At 47.6% G+C, this 22,227-nt stretch overlaps 1 protein-coding gene across 2 annotated transcripts in view; it reads right to left on the bottom strand.

Annotated features, from left to right (window-relative positions):
- The window catches only part of UGGT1 (UDP-glucose glycoprotein glucosyltransferase 1), an 849,443-nt gene that overhangs the window by 473,996 nt on the left and 353,220 nt on the right, over window positions 1–22,227 (bottom strand). For both annotated transcript variants that reach the window (XM_086943802.1, XM_086943803.1), the window contains exon 19: window positions 3,255–3,375. In XM_086943802.1, coding sequence (XP_086799928.1) covers window positions 3,255–3,375 — 121 coding nt within the window. The remainder of the gene's footprint in view (window positions 1–3,254; window positions 3,376–22,227) is intronic.

The raw sequence follows: 22,227 nt of genomic DNA, 5'->3' as shown, positions 1-22,227 counted from the left end.
TGGTATCCTTGGTTTGCTTGCGCTGGACGGTAGGGGTCAGATATGGTGCGATTGGGGGTTGGTTCTGGGCAGTATAGGTGCGGGGGTGGGGGGATATGCGGGCAGCTGCAGTGCTCATGGCGGCTTGAATGGTGGTGCAGTCTGAGAAGAGAGGGCTGCTGATACAGGTTGTGAGGTGGGGGGGTTGGGGTGTCAGCCGCATGGGCCGCTCTGGAGCATAGCGTTTTAATATAGAACGTTACGGCCATTAAGGGGCACCCGATGGCTCTAGGGATGGTGCAGTGCAAGGCGAGCAAGAGGTGGGCGAGTCAAAGGGGAGTGGGGGGATTGTGGCACCAACGCAGTGCCCTCATGCGCAGGACGTGGGGGGTTGGCAGGCATCCAGGGCGGAGAGAAAATAAATGAATAAATAAAGTTTTCCGTGTAGCAGAACAGGCGGGTTGCAGGCGGTGCTGAGATGGGGTGGGTAGAGATCGGAATTAAGTGAGGAGATGGACGGGGCAGCGGGGGCGACTCTAGGAGAGTCAAAGGGCTGCGTCTGGGGGGGCATGTGGTGTGTCCATTGGTGGGTGGTTGGAGTTGCAGTGCAGCGTTGGGAGGGGCAGTGCTAAGGGAGCAAGTTAGAGGGAGGCAAAGGGCGCCACTTGGGCACCAACACAGGGCAGCCAAGGTGGAAATGCACAACTCGCTGTGAAGTGTGTCAATGGTTTCATTGTACTGAACCACTGCTCCCTTATGTGGTTGGAAGAAACAAAATGAAATGTGAATGACAGTTTAACATGCCATAGGATGACGATGCTGACGAAAAGCATACATTATGCATTGGAAAACTGTTGAAGCTTGTGAGAAATCTAAAGCCACCTGTAGACGAGACCTAAAATAGCCTTTGTGGACAGAGATGATTTTAACAACTTTCGTTTTATATTGCGACTCCCTATCCTCTTGAAGGTCTTAGAGAAACAAGCGTGCCCATCGAATCCAAGAAATACCCCTTATGAAAACCTTCGGAATAACCTGTAATCTGAGATCATAACAGTTTTCAGTAAAGAGATGTGGGAGTACATGTTTTTTATTGCATGGCTCGGCTATGGGCTGGCCTTAGGATCAAGTAAAAACAAGTAAAGCTGGTGGCAATGAAGCAGGGAGCAGGGCAGCGGAACCCTTTGATGTAGCTCACGGCCTAGCTGCCGTGAAAGTGCAAACAATTAGGGGGGAGGAGAAGTGAGGCCAGATGGCTGGCTTTCATGTGCACGCGCTTTTTAGTTCAATGCACTTGCGCATTGAGCCTTGCTTTTCACGGGCACAGCATAAAATCACCCGATGGTTAAGCGCTCGTTAAGCCCCAATATCTCTCGCAAGCTCAATGCGCAAACACATTGACAGGCGAGACCTAAAAAAGGCTCTAGGACGATTCCAAACAACTATCGTCAAATTGCATTACTAGATGCCACAGGAAAGATCTTTGCAGCCTGCGCCTTGGACTACCTAAAGAACTGGGCTTTTTCGAGTGGAGTGATTCCTATGATCCAGGCAGGCTTCGGTCCAAAACATTCAGTAGAAGACAACATCACAGTTTTGCTAACAGTTCTTGACAAATATGTAGTATCAAAATCACAAGTTGTTTACTGTGCTTTTACTGATTTTACTACTGCTTTTGACGGAGTGGACAGGGCAACACTCTGGAGGAAGTTAGAGAGGCTAGGGATTCCCCATGACCTACTAACAATAAGCATATCTTTGTATACAGTAACATGGCGTAGAGTATAAATGGGGAGGGTGGGGGGGGGGGGGGGGATAACCAGATCTATCTCCACAATGAATGGTTTGAAACAATTTTGCCTTTTGGCCCCCATATTATTTTCTCTCTACATAAGTGACCTTCCCTCTAAAAATAGCATGCAGCGATATCCATAGCTTAATGTATGCTGACAACATTGTAATACTAGACCATACTCCAACAGGCCTTCAAAGAAATTTAAATGTATTAAATCATAATGCAAATCAAAACTTTCTGGTTTCAAACATATCGAAAACTAAAGTCTTACACTTGTGAGGAAAAAAGCAATCATGTCCTTTTAAATGGTCACTGGGAGGTAAATCAATTGAGACCGTTAAAGAATATACTTACCTGGGGCAATTTTTTTCCCAAACCGTACAAAACTCCTCCCACTTCCAACATATAGGGCGTGAGGTAGATGCTCAAGTAGGGGCCTTGCAGAGGCTCTACTCCTCCACCGGGAACAGAGACTTCCAACCCTTACTTTAGGTCTACCGTATGAAAATTCCCCTTATTTTATCTTATGCCCTCGAGCATATATAGATTAAAACCGGGCAACCAGTAAAGGTGAGAGAAGGGAATATTTTAAGTAAACTGTTAAAAGTTAACCAATCTGTTCTGTCTCAAGCATTATGCCTAGAGCTCTCTTTAGTTAGTATATTTGCCAGAGCTATCGCGTACATAATAAGATTATATCTTTTACACGCCGACCTAGGATCTCTAAGGCACATTTTAAAATTGGAGACTTTTAGAAATGAATATTCACAGTACACTTTTAATAGGAATCTTAGTACAGCTCTCAATGCGTCTCACTGCACAGTAGCACTTTTACAATCCTGGACGCCAGCACTTTCGAAGCTCTTTCTAAAGAACTCAACACCTAGGATAAGCTTTGAATTGGATGTTGAACACTATTTGCAATTAATGCACTAGGAACAATATGTAAAAAGCATGGAATATAAATCTCCCAAGCAATATCTACACTTTCAGCTAGTACACAGAGAAAGGCGCTGTATTCTCTTATTACGGTTGGGATCCTTCCAATAAAAGTTTATACTTCTAGATGGAATAACCTAGAGAACATGGCAGGTATTTGTGATTTGTGTAACGGAGGAGTACAAGATCTACCTCATGTTTTGACAGTCTGCCCAAATCCGATCCTGGTCGAGGTCCGGCGCCGGTTTATACAGCCCATTTGTTTTAGATACAAAGTCTCTTCCGCTTAAGGTTTAATTATGTTATGCAAGTCGCCTCCCGATGAATTTGTCTGTCATAACTTGTTCAAGCTTTTAAAGAGTTTTAAAAAGTTCTTTTAAAGAAAATAATAAAAATTGTTTTAAATTCATGTATTTTGTATTTGTTGACCTCAGTAGAAGTCTAAATCAAATCAAATAAAAATCTTGAAACCTTGAACTAGGAAGGAGCACAAAAAGGAGGCAATCTGTGACAGAACTGCAACAACCGAGATTGTACTCACTGGAAGCGGTTAGGTCCAGGTACTGCCTCTCTGGTCCCAGGACTCTGGCATTGATCCTGGGAACGACATTGGGCTGGCTCATGATGTAGTCCACAACATCCTGCTCATTTGTCAATTCACCCTTTTTCAAAGACAAGCAATAATGTTAGATAGCATATCACATCATACCAAGTAGGTTGCTGTTCGCCTAGTGAATCGTAAACAGTTGTAAATATACCTCTACACATCATTCCCAACATTAACTACGTTGACAGTTTCACCTGTCTAAATCGTTCTCATTTGCTAGACTACCAATCAGCATAATAAGGAAAAACTTGCCTTAGATAAATATAAGCGGGCTTTCTCGCTATCATCTGGGGACAACTCGTCAAAGTCATTGAGCCATAGATTTCAAAGAAACTTCAATAATGGAAACAATCTTAATACATTGGAAATTCTAGGTATTTAATACATAATAGATCACAATAAATGTCAACACATTATGTACATAAATTCTGTAAATTCATAAAATAACTACACTCTGGTAGATTACAAGGGATATTTTTCTTCATCCGCCCTACAATCATTCAAACTCAGCAACCACATCTGAAATCATATCATACACACCGCACACATCCATTTATACACTAACATACAATGAATCTCGATAGATGTCTGCAAACAAAAGTGGAGTAGAGACAATGTAACAGGGCAAAAATTGAGCTGTCTTTCCTTGAGACATATAAATATAATGAATGGGTAGAGACATCTTATAAGTCTTTGATGTACATCATAGATCCATCTATATAAGTGAAGTATTCCACTTTTTATATATATTGATATAAGCAACTCAATCAGATGTTGTGATCCACATACTCCTGTTATAACCTGCGCAGGCGCGCATTTCGGTGAGGACCACGATCGTGGTCACACCTTGCTCAGGGCACTCAAGTACAGTGTTCCAAAACTCAAGATATGGAGGGGAAGGGGGAACAAACAACAAATCCCAGAGTTGGAGCATCTAAAATCATATAAAAATGTCTAAGTATAGGGGCAGTGGCTCCCAAGATAGAGCCCATGCGCCGATCCGCAAATAACCATCCAGTTGCTCAACAGGGTAACTTGTGTTCTTAGTTAGATGCACAAAATCCATTCGAGCCAATGTGAGCCAAACTTAGAACCAGATTGCTGAAAAACAATACAACTGCTGTTTCCCATTACAGAAATTGCTCTGTGTATGGGCTCAAAAGCGCGAGACATGAGTTGTGCAAGTACAATGATGGGCTCAATGAGAGTGTTTTCACAGACTCGTGAATATGTTCTGATATGGCCTCTCACAATTGCACTATGCAAAGAGATCAAAGTGGTCGATGACTTATTTGTGAATATCCCTTTTAGGTTTATTCTGAGAGAGAGATATTGGAGACCTGACCACAATTAATATTGCAAGTAAAGCAAGATCTGTGTGTTTCCAATGTCAACTGGATCAAGACCCTTTTGGCAAGTCTACATCTAACATAAGGATGTATGCCTGAAATACGGATTGCATTCTGGGCGCTCAAAATGTATGACACAAGCATCTTGTACATTGAGGTGCCGAAAATCTAGGCCTTCTAGAGCCAAGAAGCCAGTATAGGGGGGGACCGGAGGTAGTATTTGACCGTAGTCTTTGATGAAGACCAAAAATGCACCTTATGGAGGATTGGTGCTACTAATGGTATCCTTTGTAGATTCCTGTACCAAACATGTGTTGCTCATTCTGCTAGCAAGAGGACAAGCTGCAGCTTCACTTACTTGGTATGAATCCTGGTGGTCACGCAAAGGGTGGGAAATCCTATAAAACTATTCTCAAACCATAAGAGGTGGCATTTGGAGGTCATTTTCTCACTAAAAGGGGTACTGTAGGTCCAGTATTTCAAGGTGACATAAGTTGCACTCCAAGCTAGGTATAGTATTTTCCGTCCTTCTCTGCTGAGGGAATATACTCGACTTATAGCTCAAAAGTGCCCACAATCTTGTTTATTATTGTCCAATAAATGTGCAATTGTGTTTCCCCGGAGAATGGAGGTGAACTTGTTTCTCCTTTTTTTTACCCACAAAAGCATTCACGCTGTGCTGCCTGTGTGGATGTAGTAGTTAATTTTTATTAGAATAGCTTATAGAGTTATCCTGGCCATTTCTTAGTTCTCAGAATGTGTATGTGCGTTTTGGCTTTGTCCCAGGTTCCATGGCATTGGTTAAAGTTCGTGGAAATGGGCATCCAACATGCAAGTAATGCACGAATAGTCCGGCAGTATTACGGTTCCTGTGTTTGAAATGGCGGAGTCCTGAGGAGGTGACCATCCAGCTGCCACTATTATAGTGTCTACTAATTTAGGCACAGGATTATCTATCAATCAATCAATCAGGAGTTTGTTAAAGCGCGACTACTCACCCGTAAGGGTCTCAAGGCGCTAGGGGTGGGGGGGCGGGGGGGGGGTGGTGCAGGTTCCATTCCATCAAGGAGGGGGTCTGTCGAAGAGCCAGGTTTTGAGGTTTCTTGCGAAGATGGGGAGCGATGTTGTCTGTCTGAGGTGGAGCGGAAGGGCGTTCCATGCTTTGGCCGCGAGGAAGGAGAAGGAGCGGCCTCACAATCTGGTCTTTCTGGTGCGGGGGACCACGGCGTAGGAAAGCTGGGCTGATCGTAGGGTCCTTTGGGGTGCGTGGAATTTGAGTCGGCTGTTCAGGTATGCTGGTCCGGTGCCGTGGAGGGCCTTGTGTGCGTGGGTGAGCATCTTAAAGGTGATTCTCGCCTCGACGGGGAGCCAGTGGAGTGTGCGCAGGTGCTGGGAGATGTGGCAGTGTTTTGGCAGGTTGAGGACCAGTCTTGCGGCGGCTTTCTGGATGTTCTGTAGCTTGCGGATGAGGTTTTTGTTTATTCCTGCGTAGAGTGCGTTGCCGTAGTCGAGTCTGCTGGTGACCAGGGCGTGAGTGACTGTCTTTCGGTGTTCGAGGGGGATCCATTTGAAGGTCTTACGAAGGAGGCGGAGGGTGTGGAAGCAGGAAGATGAGACAGAGTTGATCTGGCGGTCCATTTTGAGCTCGGAGTCCAGGATGATTCCCAGGTTGCGTGCGTGGTCTGTGGGGGTAGGCGGGTTTCCGAGGGCGGTGGGCCACCAGGTGTCGCTCCAGGCGTCGGGGTTTGGGCCCATGATGAGTACTTCTGTTTTGTTGGTGTTTAGTTGAAGGCAGCTGTTTTTCATCCATTTGGCGACGGCTTCCATGCCTTCTCGAAAGTTGCGTCTGGCGGTGTTGGGCTCGTTGGATAGGGAGAGGATGAGCTGGGTGTCGTCTGCATATGACACGATGTTGAGTCCGTAGGTTCTGACGATGGGGGCAAGTGGAGCCATGTAGACGTTGAAGAGCGTCAAGCTGAGGGAGGAGCCCTGGGGGACTCCGCAGGTTATCGGTGTGGGGTCCGAGAGGAAAGGGGGGAGTCTGACCCGCTGCGTCCTGCCGGAGAGGAAGGAGCAGATCCAGTCGAGGGCCTTGTCCTGGATTCCTGCATCGTAGAGTCTGCGTATTAGGGTGCGGTGGGAGACTGTGTCGAACGCCGCTGATAGGTCGAGGAGGATGAGGGCTACTGTTTCTCCTTTGTCCAGTAAGGTGCGGATGTCGTCTGTTGCGGCGAGGAGGGCGGTTTCCGTACTGTGTTTTTTTCTGAAGCCGGATTGGGAGGAGTCAAGGATGTTGTGTTCTTCAATGAATGTGACGAGTTGGCTGTTGATGGCTTTCTCGATGACTTTCGCTGGGAACGGGAGCAGGGAGATGGGTCTGTAGTTTTTGAGGTCGGTGGGGTCCGCTGAGGGTTTCTTTAGGAGGGGGTTGACCTCGGCGTGTTTCCAGTCGTCGGGGAACGAGGCGGTCGCCAGGGAGCGGTTGATGGTTTGGCGGAGCATGGGTGCGATGGTGTTGGCGGCTCTGTTGAAGATGTGGTGGGGGCAGGGGTCCGTGGGGGCCCCTGAGTGGATTGACTTCATTGTCTTCAGTGTGTCTTCGGTGGTGAGGGCTGTCCAGTCATCAATCGCTGGTTTCCGGGTGTCGGGGGTGGTTGGTGATGGTTCAGTGTGTTGGTTGTCTTCGTCGAAGTTGTTGTAGATGCTCTTGATTTTGTGGTGGAAAAAGATGCTGAGTTTGTCGCAGAGGTCTTGTGAGGGAGGGATGTCGGTAGACTCGCTGGTGGGTTGGGCGAACTCCTTGATGATGCTGAAGTGTTCCTTGCTGTTGTGTGCGTGGGTGGAGATTCTGTCTTCAAACGCTTTTTTCCTCGTTTCTCTGATGAGTTGATGGTGGGCGTTGGGGGCGGCTCTGAAGTTGTTGTGGGTTTCTGTGGATTTGGTGTTTCTCCAGGCCTTTTCAAGGCGGCGGCATGTGCGCCTGGACTCTCGAAGTTCGGTGGTAAACCATCTGGCTTTCTTGGCACGGGTATTGTTTTTCTTGAGGGGGGCTATGGTGTTGGTGCTGTCCGAGATCCATCTATGCAGGGTTCGGGCTGCGGTGTTGGGGTCGTCGTTTTCCGCGATGGTTGGGGTGGAGTTGTTGAGTGAGGAGGTGAGCTGGTCATCAGTGATTTTGGTCCAGTTTCTTTGTGGAAGCAGGTGCTGGTGTCTGTGGATGGTGGGTGTTCTGAAGGTGTAGTGGACGCAACGATGGTCGGTCCACGGGAGTTTGGTGGTGTGGCTGAAGGTGATGGAGTTTCCTGTAGTGAAGAGGGGTCTAGGGTGTGTCCTGCTGAGTGCGTGGGCTCGGTCACGATCTGGCGGAGTCCAATGTTGTGGAGGTTGTCCAGGAGGGATGTGGTGTTGGGGTCCAGTTGATTTTCGAGGTGGAAGTTGAGGTCTCCCAGCAGGGTGTAGTTGGTGGATGCGATGGCCTGCGGGGAGATAATGTCTGTGATGGAGTTGGCGAAGGGTCCGCGGGGTCTAGGGGGTCGGTAGATGAGGGTTCCTCGGAGGGCGGCGGTGGGGCTGGCCAGTATCTTGAAGTGAAGGTGTTCCATCAGTTCTGTGGACTCGTCAGGGAGTGTGCTCAGGCGGAGGCTGGATTTGTGGACGATGGAGATTCCTCCTCCTGGGTGGATGGGGCGGTCCTTCCTGGAGATCTTGTATCCTTGGGGGATGGCGATGGCGATGTCCGGTCCCGAGCTGGTGTTGGTCCAGGTTTCGGTGAAGAATGCTACGTCTGGAGTGGTGCTGTCGAGGAGGTCCCAGATTTCTGTTGCGTGTTTGTGGAGGGATCGGACGTTGAGGAGGATGCATTGCAGGGTCTTCGGTTCGGTTGTGTTCTTGTGGGCGGGTTGTGCTGGATCCGTGTTCTTGGCGGTGCTGCAGGTGTGCCGGCAGCGGTGACAGCTGAAGGGTCCATGGGTGTCGGCTGGTGATGCTAGCTTGCAGTTGTTGTTGCAGCCTGGGTTGAGTGCGTGGAGTGCTGCTGGGTCGTAGCGTTGGCGGGGCGGAGGTCCAGGGTTCCTGGTGCTGGTTGCAGACGGGCGCAGACGTGCTTGCCTTTGACGCGCCTTCGGTGCACCAGCGGCACGCCCGCAGCCCGCGGCCGCCATTAAGTAGGGGTCGGGGAGGGCTGGACAGCTGGGAGGCGGTGAGGGGAGCTGGATTGGGCCGGTCGTGCTGGGGGGGGGGGAGGGGCCGCGGGGGCAGCAGCGGCGGGGAAAGGTAAAGGGAGGAAAGAAGGGATAAAGAAAAAAGGGAAAATAAGCAGAAATAAGGCACAAAAGAGCAGAGATGCAGAAAAGAGCAGAAAGGTGAAAGATAGAATGGGTAAAAAAAACGAGTGAAGGAGCAGAGGGAAAGAAAGGGAAAATGGGCAGAAATAAGGCACAAAAGAGCAGAGGTGCAGAAAGGTGAAAGATAGAAAGGGGAAAAAAACGAGTGAAAACGAGTGAAGGAGCAGAGGGAGAGAAAGGGAGAATGGGCAGAAATAAGGCGCAAAAGAGCAGAGGTGCAGAAAGGTGAAAGATAGAAAGGGGAGAAAAACGAGTGAAGGAGCAGAAAGAAAGAAAGGAGACAGAGGTCCACTGGACCACCAGGGATGAGGCGCCGGGAAACCTGCGGGTGGAGGAGGGCCTCGATCACCAACACTGAAGAGTGCAGGGGCACTTTTCCAAAGCCCCAGCATATTACGTCATTGTGTGCTAAGCCTACAAGTGACTTGCCTAATGGTACATGTATTTTTTGTTCCCATACAGAAGACCAGTAGTTTCAGATTGTCACTCAGTCAGCCAAGGAAAAAACATACCCTGCACTTCTTAGATATGTTGCAATTGGTGCTAGAGAATTGGTGAACACCTTTGATTCGAATTTGTGGTCAAAAGGCAATAACGAGATCTAATAGTATTGATCATTTATGAACAACAGGATTCATACGATTAGAAACATTAAAATATGCATCTTTCTGGTCAACAGACCAGAAGTTCACTGTGCTCTTGAAAGCGAATTCTACCCTACAGGGTAACTATCTTGAAAGCCTGTTTTCATAGATACTGTTTGAAATGCAGAGGTCTGGGATGAGACATCATCTGTCAGATTTTGTCAATCTTGAACTGATCACTCTACTGTTCTGATGCGATGTAATATTTTCTATTAACCTGTTAAGTGACATGGTCAGTACCGGTTTATTCAAGATTCTTTAGGTGGTGATTGCTTTCCATCTTTTATCTTGAACACAGTGCCTTGCAATGAATTTCACAGAGTTCAACATCCAACAACTATCTGTCTGAAGTAATGCCCAGTCAGAGAGCCAGAAGATAGTTTATACTTCTTCACAACGGTGTGGAAAAGGGGCCAAAAAGAGGAGTCCTATCCCCATACCCATTCCCAAAAGGTTAATGTGGAACTGTATCTACAACTCCTTCAGTGGGCCTCCACAACCTAGTGAAACAATGCATCTATCCGTTACAAGTGTGACATTCAGGTGTGAAAGCAAGGCGGGCCTACCAATGGTGAGGTTGGCAGGCTTCTGCAACTACAAAGTTCTGAGCCTTCTCTTGCGAGATCTGAATGTAGTGCTAGGAACACAGAAAACTTTGGGTCCAATGCAGGGTCTGCATGTGCGACGTGGTGTACAGAATGAGAAGGATGCATGAGACAAAGAGCCCCCCGAAATCTTCAAACCATATGTACTGAGGTCAAAAACTGAGCCCAAAACGCAGATGCATTTAACCCATTGGCATTTAACAAATCTAAATACATGCCTTCAACACTGAATTGTGGGGGGAGCAGATTATCCACCTCCTTTTATTGATTTGTGTTGTGAGTAACATTAGGTATATGCCATGGACAATATCGAAGTCAGAGTGAATAGGGATTCTAGCTTCTGACAGTACTGGTGTTGAAGAAGAGCTCATGGTTCAACCTCTGGCTGCGTAATCACTGGTTGCATCTTAGTAATTTCACAGAGATATATAGGCGTGGTGTGAACCAACGTCTCTTCAGGGTCAGAGACTGGCATTGTGGCACCAGCATAGTCTGTATCAGCGCTGACAAGGAAGGAACTGGCAAGTACCTGAGGGCAGGGAACAAAGTCCAGAGAGGCTTCAGCAATAGCCCGGAAACAGGGTCCGAAGTGACCATTGGTATTGGGGGAATTTCTGACATCAAAGTCCAACTAGCAGTGCCCGAAACTCCACAGGGCCCAAAGTGTGAGCAGCGTTTGAAAAATATGCAGCAGGACTTCTTTGAAAAAGACAGTTATTTGCTGCAGGTTTAGCGACAGCCCAGGCAATTCAGGTAACACCTTGAACAAATGAGAGACCAGCTTGGTGTCAGTTTCCTTCAATCTTCACTCTTCTAGTCAGACTTCAAATTGTGGGATGGAGTCAAGTCCTGCTTGTCATTCTAGCCCGGTGTGTTTTTGACTTACCTGAAGACTTTGAGTGAGAACAGGATTTTATGACCATGAAAGGCCTTGTGACTTGGAGCAAGAGACGAACCTCTGTTTTGAATACAGCTTCTGAGACAGCTTTTCACCGCCTGCTCCCTTATCAACCTTAGTTACATAAGGGCACAACTTTGAGCAATGGCTGGAGACCAAGCAGCACTGACACACATTATGTAATATACCTGGCTCTCTCACCTCATCGGAGGCCAATTCTACAAACTTTTTATCTGTAAAAGACCACGTGTGTGTTATCTGTTCCATTGTAATGGTGTGGAAAAGCTATGTAAACCAAAACTATGCCGGAGATTTGGAGGGAGATATCCAGGCTTGAGCTATTAACTGTTTGGCTGCGCCAGTCGTTGCGTATGAGATACACGTCTGCATGGGTCATTGCTTCCAATGATGTAGGGCGCAACCCTGAATGATTGTGTGGTAGTCTGCCGGGATGGGGTAACCCACAGCACCCTTTATCTGGCTTAAAATGTCCTTCCAATAGATGGTAAGAGAGGGGCATTGCCACCATATGTGATGAAAGTCACCCACCTGTGCCCACATCGCCAGCAAGAGGTAGGGGCTGTAGGATAGAGAGTTGGGCGGGCTGGAGTGTTGTACCACTGAAGCTTTACCTTGTAGGCTGCCTCCTGCTGAGGGATGCTTCTATGGATTCGTGGGATCCCCCTCCACAGCAGTTCCCACTGTTTCTGGGTAATGTATGGTGTGTTATCTGGGGCCCATTTCCACTGGTAGGAGATGTTATTGTTGTAGGGCTTCCTATGTTTTTGATTCCAGGCCACTGGTGCCTTTCGAAGCTGCAAACTAGGTTTTGAAAAGGGGTAAGTAAGCGGGTAGCTGCCAGAGCGTTGGAAGGGTGGACAGTCAAGTGGCGTAACTGAAAGCATTGATGGCGGGTGGAGTCAGGGAGACGGGAATCAGTTTTGCACAGGTCGAAGGTTTTGATAGTCCGCCCCTGAAATAAGTCCTGAAGTATTCTACACTCACCCTTAAACTAGTCTGAGAAAAAGTCCCCGGGAGAGTAGTCGGGGTTCCGCGCAGTTTGGGTGTTTGGCAATGAGAAAGTGGTCAGACCCCTCCCAATGGCTAGTTTGCCCCATATTTCCAGTACTGTGGACATTGGGTGACTATGTAAGTGCTGCAAGGGCAATGCTGCTTTGGGAGCCAGACAAGGTCCCAGAGCGGGCAACAGCGTGATCCATGTGTATCCAGTGTTTTTCGCTTTCTTGCACTACCCATTCAGAGATGTAACGTAGGTGGGCAGGCCAGTAGTAGTCTTGGAGGTTGGGACAGGCAAGCACGCTCAGGTTTCGTGGGAGCATAAGGAGCGCAGTGGAGATGCAAGGATGCTTCCCCTTCCAGATAAAGGAGTGGAGGTCCCCCTGCAATCACTTAATGTGTTCAGAAGGAATGGGAGTAGGCAGCGATTGGAAAAGATATAGGAGCCGAGGAAGGATGTTCATTTTCACCATGTTGACTGCCCAACCATGTAATTTGGAGTGATCTTCAGCACCGGAGGTCTTCAGGTATTGCTTTGCCATAGCGTGGCCAATCAGCCCGTGTCCATGTAGCTAGAGTGTTTATCATGGTGAGGCCTAAGTACTGGATTGAATGCTAAGAACATTGGAAGACGGTGAGTGCCTGTAGGTGAAGGAGGTGTTGCTGTAGGAGAGTAAGGTTAAGCACTTGTGACTTGGCCAGGTTGATTTTATGCCTGGATACCTGCTCATACGTTTGAAGGACCTGAATCACTGTGGGGAGAGGGATGTCCGGCTCCGCGACAGCCAGGAGAAGGTCATCCGCATGGAGTAGCACTTGGTGATCTTGTCCCCCAAAACGGATGCCCTTGATGTCGGAGGATTGCCAAAGGTGGATGGCAAGAGGCTCCACCACAGGGGCGAGCAGCTGGGGGAAGGGGCAACCATGCCGGATGCCCCGTGATAGTGGGAAAGAGCGAGTCAACTCCTCATTAACTCGAATGGAGGCAGTGAGTGCCGAATATGAGGCGATGATCCTACTAATTATGACGAACCCAGTCCTATTTTCTGGAGTATCACACTTCAAAAGGTCCACCTCACACTGCTGAGAGCCTTCCCGTCATCGAGAGAGAGGAGAATGGCGGGGATGATGTGCCTGTGGACTTTCCCAACTAGATGGGTGAGGCGTCAAATGTTGTCTGAACCCTGCTTGTGTTATATGAAGCTGATCTTGTCGGGGTTCATTAAGTCGGGCAAGAAAGCTCCTAAGCAGCTGGCCAGAATTTTGGTATAGAGTTTAGCATCAGTGTTGAGCAGGGCTATCGGGCGATATGAGGAGCAGAGTGTCTGTTCTTCGCCAGGCTTGGGAATGAGTGTGATTTCTGCATAAGACATGATAGGTCTAAGGCCCATGGTGTGGGTGAATGAGTTATAGAGCTTCAGCAAGTGGTCTTGTGAAAGGAAAACCATTTAGTAAGTCAGTGGAAGACAGTCCGGGCCCAGGGATTTAGCCTTTGGGAGCTCTTCTTTAAGGGCTTTGCGGAGCTCAGTGGTAGAGAAGGGTTCCTCCAGTTTGCAAGCTAAGCAGGAATCTTGCGGCTGCCAAGGGCAGTTCTGGAGGTGAGAGCCTATTGCAGTTTGATCCTTTCCCCCTGAAAAGTAAAGATGTTGGTAGAAGGATGGGAAGGCCTTCTGCTTATCAGGTTCCTTGATAGCCCAGTCGTGGTCCCCTGTCTTGATTTTAGTGTTGGGGGACCTAGTGTGTTATTGGCGCAATCTATGTGTCAGGAGGGAACAAACCTTGTCCCCCCCTCATCGTGCCATTGAGCGAGCTCTAAAAGGGAGTGTTCTGCTTTGTTAACTGTGCTCCCGGAGCTGACCATGTAGAATGGCCAGTTGCGACTTGGCCATCAAAGTAGGACATTGCTTGTCAGAGTTCTAGGGAGAGGATGCCTTCCGTGAGTTTCTTTTTAAACATGCGTGCCTCCCGAGCCCTGGCTACAGTGATAGAGGACACTCCACATGAATTGTGCCCATGAACCCATCTCAGAGAATGCAGTGGAAGTGTCGGCAAGGGAGTTGAGTGTAAAGTATTCAGTGACAGCATTTATAGCTGCCTTATTTACCCGGTCCCATAGGGGTTTGAGGGAGAGGTGCCAGCTTAGGGGAGAACATGGCGCATCCACTCGCAGTGTCCACATAAGCTTCACATGTGCGTGGTTTGATATGGAGATGTCGGAAAATTACCTCTGTTAGGTTTCTAAGCAGAGAGGTGGTGCCAAACAGTTGATGCAGTAATAAGACAGGTGCTGATGTGAGTAAACGGACTAGTCCTTTGAGACCGGATGCAGATATCGTCAGGCATCTATCAGGCTCAGGGCTTAAGTAGCCCGGATATAGCTCCTTTACCCAGAACATGTGCTGCATTTCTTTCCAGATCAGTATCCCAGATCACAATAAAATCACAACCCACAATGCTGTCACCCCAACTCATCTCAGTTGTTTTGTGAGTGTGTGCCTTAGGAATAGGTCTTGCGCTTGGTTCAGAGCATGGAGGTTGAGTGTTAATGTGTATCTGCCCCTCTTGACCGTCAAGGTGAGGAACTGCCCACCAGGAAACCTAGCTGCTTTGGTGGCTTTAGTGGAAAAAACCTTCTTGCAAAGGATGGAGACACCAAGGGGCAGATTTATAATAACTGCTGCATCCCTGCATATTAGCAGGGAAGCGCCAGTTATTTTGTGCGACGTAAAAAATCCTTTGCGCCACCATGGATGCACCGCATTTACAATGCGGTGCACCGTGGCGCAAGGATAGACAGATGGGTCAGGCATCTGTCGGCGTAAAGGTGATGCAGGGCTGGAGTTGTGTCGCAAGCGCGACGCAACTCCGGCACTGCTCAGGGGCGGCCTATATTTGCTGTGCCAGCATCAGTCCTTACGCCTGTTACAAGCAGGCGTAAGGTTTTGAGGCAGCAGGGTCATAAAAGTGACTCAGTGAAATCTTGTAGATTTCACTGTGTAACTTTTACGAGGCTTCCTTGCGACGGAACGCCCACCCTGTATACATGCGCCACGTTGTAAATATGTTGCATAGTGGCGCATTGTTTACGATGCCGCTGCGTCACAGAAGTGACGCAACTGTGTTTTAAAGATGTTGCAAGGGGCTTGTAAATCTGCCACTAAGTGTCTTAGAGTCTATGTATGCCCAGTGCTGGAGAGGGTATTTAGGGAGCGCAATGCGCTGGCAGGCTGTTCTAAGCAGGTGGGTTTCCTAGGGAAAGATTAAGTTAGGATCATGCAGCGCCAGATCTGTTGAGCCCACAAACATTAGAGGATAGTAACTTCAGATTGTGTGGGGAACCCATGTGAGAAGTGGTATGTACAGCATGTACGAAAGAAGGCACCCAACCACCTTGTGGATGGCAGCTGGTGACCTTGTCACCAGGCCCCAGAGAAGATCAAAGGGTGCGGCATGGAGACCTGTCAGGGAGGTTGAGAGTGTGGGGTGAATTAAGGGAGAACTAAAGAAGCCAACTTTGCCCAACCTAGTGAACCTCCCCATAAAGGATCAGGGGGGGGGGGGCTGGCGGGGGGGTTCCTGACCCTATACAGGCGTTGCCCTCAATGGAGGAAAGCTCAGTTAGGGGCCAAGAGGCCAAGTACAGCGCAAAAGTGCAGTCTGTGGAATAAAACAACTCTAAAAAGGCAGCAAGAAAAATCACAATCCGTAACAAACAAGCCTCAAAAGTCCAAGCTCCAGGCTATGAGCCCCGCTAAGCGTGAAGGAATGCGATAGGCATTGTGATGTCTGGGGTCAGTCCAGGGGCAGAAGAGGAGCTTGTTCTGCATGAGTCAGGTCTCCTCGGGCGAGGACTTTGGGGGCTCTTTTTTCATCTTTTGGAGGTGTGTGATAATGTCTGCTTTCGCATTATCCAGGTGCTGACACAGGAGTCTCTTCGGCTACCAGCGGACCACACACCTGTGTGCCGCGACAGAGCAGACGTTTTACAACGCTGCCACCTCTCCACTGGATTCACTCAACTCCTGATTCCTGATCACCCTCATTACAGCACCCACGACCTTGGCTTCCTGATCCTAATGATGATCCCGACTTAATAAGGATCAAAATGCCGTCGACCATCCTTTTCCAGTGCAATATATGGCGCACATCCTTCTCTGGTTCATGGAATTGTTCTGAATCATGTGTAATTTATTTCAAGAAAATTATTGCTTAGAACCAATCATCCTGTATATATTTTACGTCACTTTTTCACTTTGCGCCCAGCGCGGTGTTCTTCACTTGTCACTTGCGCCGTCACCTCTTGTCACAAGCACATAGTGCAACAAGTTCTTTAGGGTTGCTGCTGCATTTTTGCAATACAGTGCTAATATAACTGTCATGTTTAACTTTTCTTTCAAAATATATGATGTGATGAGCACATTAAACAAATAATTAAGTCTCTCCCTTTTGTTCTCTCAATTGTTATGTCTTGTACATACATATAAACCAACTTCTACTGAATCCAGTTGAGATATTGTTGATACTTGCATTGAACTCACCCAGATCTTAACGTGGTCTTTGGGTTACACTCCTGTGGCATTTAAATGCTTTGTTATTGTGGTCGCGGAGTTGAACTGTGTGCTACTAGGGCCGCCAGGCATCTGGGCACGCTGAAGAGGAGGGCGAGGTGTCTCTGCTGGGGGAGTCCCCCGGGAGGCCGAGAACAGTCTTAGTTTCTGCAAGGGGGAGGACCATGTGTGGTTTTCTGTTCCAGGTGAAGAGAAGGCCAAAGGGGTGGGACCATTGGTATTTAATGCCCTAGATGCGTAAATGCTCTGTGACTGGCTTAAAGTCTTGCTCCTTCTTCAGAGTCAAAGGGGAGAGGCCCTGGTAGATCTAAACAGTGAGGCAGTAGAACACTAGGTCTGCTTGCCCCCTCGCAGCCTCTTTATCCTCAAAATCATGGACCCTGGTGAGGATGTCAGGGGGTGCATCAGACAGCCCAGGCATGAGCGCTATTCGGTGTGCCCTGGCAAGAACCAGGCCCCTCACCACCAAGTCGCTCGGGAAGGCGCCCAGAGGGTCACTGGTGAAAGACAGGATATCCTGTCCATCCGCTCCAGGTGGGATGCCTCTGATGCACAGGTTGATGCATTTACCCCGGTTCTCTAGGTCTTCCTGCTTGGCCTGAAGCTTGATGTACTGTTCTTCCAGCGAATGGACTCCTTCAAAGTACCTCTTTATCTGATGCATGCGCACCAACAGTGCGTTTCAGGTCATCCACTCAGTCTCACAACGCCATCACGTCCCTTCGAAGGACATTGAGACAGCTCTAAAAGTCCATTTTCAAAGTGTTGATCTCCTGCGGATGTACGCTAGGAACTTTTGTATATATTCCTGCGTGATGGAAAGGGCGGGGGGGCCGCAGGGGGCACTAATGCTTCAGCAAGTTCAACTCGCGCAGTCGTCGAACTAGGCCCCCTGCTTCGCCACCAGGAGTCCAGGCAGAGAGATACAACTTAAATGAGTGGGACGAGGGTCCTCCAGCGAAGGGCAGATTCCCCAAGGCTATCCTGTGTCAGCGGCCAGCCAATACACACATGGGCTGAGACTGCTCCCAAGATGTCCACTAGAGTTACAAATTCAAAGGGGTGATCCCCGCGCTGGCAAAGATGGGCGAGATCGAAGGAGGATCTCCATGGGGGCCTCTGTAAGGGAGGCAGCAGCCCCCAAGAGTACTGTGCTCTAAGAGGAAGGGAAGGATCTAGAGCAGTCAACCGTGCGCACTGGGGGCCAGCTCAGTGCAGCAATCAAGCCTCATGGAGCCTACTGCCCACCCCCACCTCGCAGCGATGAAAGCTGTAGTAGCCGCTGCCTCCAGGTTAAGCCGGCCTTCGGGCCCTCCCAGTAACAGCCTGTGGCACTGCACCCTTTCCATAGGGCCTCATATAGGAATTCCATTAGCCACTGGCTTTAGGAACGAGTGCAAGCATTTGTGATCATTTTATTTAGGCTTTTGTAGACTTTGCGATAAGAGAAGAAATTCCACTCATGAAGGAACATTTTTGCGTTTCTTCCTTAAGCCACTGGGTAATGGAATGCCTATATTAAATCTAAAGGAAAGGGTGCAGTACCACAGGCTGCTACTAGGTGTCCCATGGAAACCTAGTAACAGCCTGTGGTACTGCATTTGGTCCTTCATTAAAGGAATAAATTTTCTTATGATGCTACTGCTGGTTTTTCTTAAGTGCTGTTTTACTGAAGGGTAGCACTTATGCTTGCTCAGGGAACAAAGCAGGGTAACACCGTGCTCCCCTTAAGTGCTCTGTCCTGATGCTGGTTCCTGAGGGTTCAGTGAGTAGCCAACGTATCTTATGCTGTATTGTAGGCAGAGCTTGTAAGTAATCTCTGCAGCACTAATATGCAGGGTTTAGTAATCTGTGGCAGAGGCAACAGACCCGGATTAATGCATGTGCCTAGTAATCTGAGCGCAGTGTGCCCTCGGGTTTGAGGTCAACAGCATTAGTATGTGTTGGTTTTTTTTACGGTCAGTGCATGTTTTTCTCTTTTAACTACAAACCTTATCACCTCTACACTCTCCCTAATGAAGATGGACCGTGCAGAAAACGTCCATCTGATAGAATGTGCCTAAGACTGAACCAGTTTTTTCCCCACCCATCCCATTTGTTTGCAGTCCCCTTGAATGCATTTACAAGTACAAGACAAGCTGTTTACATTGAACTAAATAAACAGTCCATCCTGTCCTTTCCATTCCATTGTCTCTAAACACTTGGCAGTCCTATTAATAGACCTGTAAATCATTGATGAGTCAGAAGTATGCCGCAAGCATCTGCAGGTCACCACTGTATTTATTTGTGAAGTATGTGTGCACTTATGATTCGTAGGCTGGCACTTTATGCAGATGCTTTGTAATGTAGTTCTGAAGTTTGCAACATACTGATGTATATTACAGCACTTCTTGCCGGCGAGCTATAATAATTTGAGTCTGCAGTGTAACGTGTGTGTGTGTGTGTGTGAGCACCTATACCATAGTAGTTTATACGTCTGCAGTGGTGATGTGCTGTGACGATTAAATGGTCATCTTTCCTGGAACTTGGCAGGCTTGATTTTACAGAGTTTTCCATAGCGCAAACTTGACCCGAACCGGGTATCAGAGTGCTTTACATAGCACCAGTTGCATTACATGAGGACACATTCATTTTTGTTAGGCACGGGGAGATTAAGCGATTGGCCCAGAATCACAGGATGTTCAGCATCATTGCCGAGACTCGAACCCAGTTCCCCAGATTCGTGGTCTAACGCCCTAGCAGTTAGACCAACTATTCTTCCTCTAGAAATCTAAGCTTATTGACCAGCATTGGGGGTTCTTCAGAGGCAAGTTTGAAGTTTGTGTCTCCCAGGACTCATGGTGCGTGGATCCTACCTTTAGATGTGGGTATTCAACTTTATTCTGCCCAGCCATAGCACAAGTCAGAGGCCATCCAGCTGGAGGTCTAATTGTCTGGGTTAAGAATTCATTAGATTGCCAAATTAAGAGGCTGCCAGGCTCAACACCTGTTCTACTGGGACTCTGACTGAATAAAGACAACAAATGCATATATTTGCTAAACAATTACAACAGACTGATGAACTCCCATAGAGAATCAACAACTCTCGCACTCCTGGACGACCAGCTGAGACTCCTCCCCTCTGAAGCACCTATAATTGTCGTTGGGGACTTCAATGCGACATTCGAACCACTAGTCAATGGTGACACATCCCTAGCTGACTAGGACAGTAGTCCATCCCAAAACTGAGGGACATTCTATCTAGAGATCACAGGAGAGAAAGGAAACCTAGATCCTACACACATCCTTGGTTTAATGAACAACAGCAAAAATACTCTGTTTAGATCTTATAAATCCAAATAAAGGGATAGCATCCATCAGGTACGTAGGAATTACAAGAGAGTGCTAAAACAAGCAAAAGTCAACTGGGAAAAGGGGGTTTGGACAGACTTGTTACATGCAGCGAGAACAAGAGTTTCCAAAACATTATGGAGTATAATTGTGCATGGCAGCAGCACATCAATAGATGTAGTTGCCTTCCGTGTACAGCCAGAATTGTGGGTGGATCATTTTGAAAGGTAATACTCCCTGCTAGAAGCGGAGGAGAACAGGAAAGGAATGGCTAGCCTTCCCTGCGGAAACCCTTGATCAAGTAGACACCCTTGAAAGGTCTTATACGGACTCACTTACTGCACTTAAATCACTCGCTGCCAAAAATGCACCAGGCACAGACTGTGTACCAGTTGACCTTTATGCTTCTGTGCCAGTCATTCAAGCGAACTACTTAAACATCTTATCTAGAGCAATCTTAAAAGGAGGGCCGGTCCCAGATTCCTGGCGAGGGGCCGAGATCGTCCTGATCTACTAGAAAGGGCGCAGAGACAAACCAGGAAACTATAGACCAAGCAGTCTAATCAATGGGTTGCAGAAAGTTTTTTGCAGGGAAATTCTGGCCAAACGGACTGACTTCAAGCTGTCCTGTAGGCTGGTTTTAGATTAACAAAACAGCACCCTGGACCAAATCCTGAGATTCAGTATTGTATATTGGAAGACAGTAACTCTGGGGAAAGGCCATCTTTATATTGCTTTCGTAGATTCAGGATGAGCGTTCGACACAGTACCTCCAAGCAAGATGTGGAGAGTATTGACAGACATGGGTGTCCCAGGAAACAACTTACATATCCTTATAAGACGCCATGAAAATAACATTGCTAGAGTCAGATAAAGTAAAAATGGAGATCAATCAAATCTTTATAGGACGGAGAGGGGGCGCGTCAGGGTTTTGTTTTAGCCTGACCCTCTTCTCTCTATACGTTAAGGACCTGCCAGATGTACTCAATTTTGAGAATAATGATGCCCCCAAAGTTGGCCCCAGAACAATATCCACGCTATTGTTTTCAGGTGACGCTCTTTTAATCTTCAAAACATCTTGGGGATTACAAGTTATTCTAGATCACTTTTTACAGTTCTGTGCAGAGCGAGGGTTAGAAATGAATGTGTTCAGCCCCTATAGGTCCTCACTTCCTAAGCTGAAGATTAATAATGCAACGCTTGACTTGGTCAAGGATTTTACATATCTAGGAGTGATGCTTACCGACAATTTTGGGCACAGGCTCTGGTCAATAACCAAACTAGAGCCTTATAGGAAACCAATGAGGAAGCTTTTAAAAACAGCAGGCCATTTGAGTATCCCTTGGCTGTCATATGTAAAGAAGATGCTTCACGCTGTAGGCCTTGAAAATCTCGGGACCATCTAGAAGCGACTCCCAGCTACTCATGTCAAGTGATTAAAGATCAATACAGGGATTACTTCTGGGGTGACAAAATGAAGGCATGCAAGACTGGTAGCTTAACAGACCAATTCCGTGACTCTAAGATCATGCAATCTTGTGAAGCAACACTTGACTCCATACAAGGCTCCCTGTCTAGACAGCTGTATTTGAAGTTCAGGTATGGGACAACCCCGTTGGCTCAATTTACTTTTAAATGGGAGAAGCCCAACAGCACTTCTAAAGCATGTCCTGTCTGTAAAAACACCTCTGAGTCAATTAACCATTTTCTATTTTGCTTCCCCTCAATAAAGTCCCACACAAGAAATGGACTATCACATTATGCAATCTCATTGGTCTTAGGACCCTTGATATAGCTCTAAGAATTATTTGGTGGGACACAAGAGAAGTGATAGTGGTTGGCATGGCCAAATATCTACAGTTATCTTGGATAATACGAAAACAACTAGAAGGAACATCTGCGTAATTATTTGTGGCTCATGTGCCTGGCTATGAGAGGGTGGGTTGTGTAATCGCTCTATGTGCCAGACCCCTGCATGCCTTAATCAAGATATGCTCATACACCGAGCTGAAATCAACTGTGTTTCCCACCTTGGAGTGCTTCTGCTTTGTTTCAACAGAAAGAATGCAGCAAAAGCCGTTGTATTAGTAAACATGAGCAAACTGCAGTAGATTATTTTTAGTGATCAAAATGTGCATATGTTTTTAACTGTT

Source organism: Lissotriton vulgaris, chromosome 11 (assembly GCF_964263255.1).
Source record: "Lissotriton vulgaris chromosome 11, aLisVul1.2, whole genome shotgun sequence".
Taxonomy (NCBI): Eukaryota; Metazoa; Chordata; class Amphibia; order Caudata; family Salamandridae; genus Lissotriton; species Lissotriton vulgaris.
The sequence above is the reverse complement of the archived record's forward strand: the minus strand, read 5'-3'. Positions and strand labels throughout refer to the sequence as shown.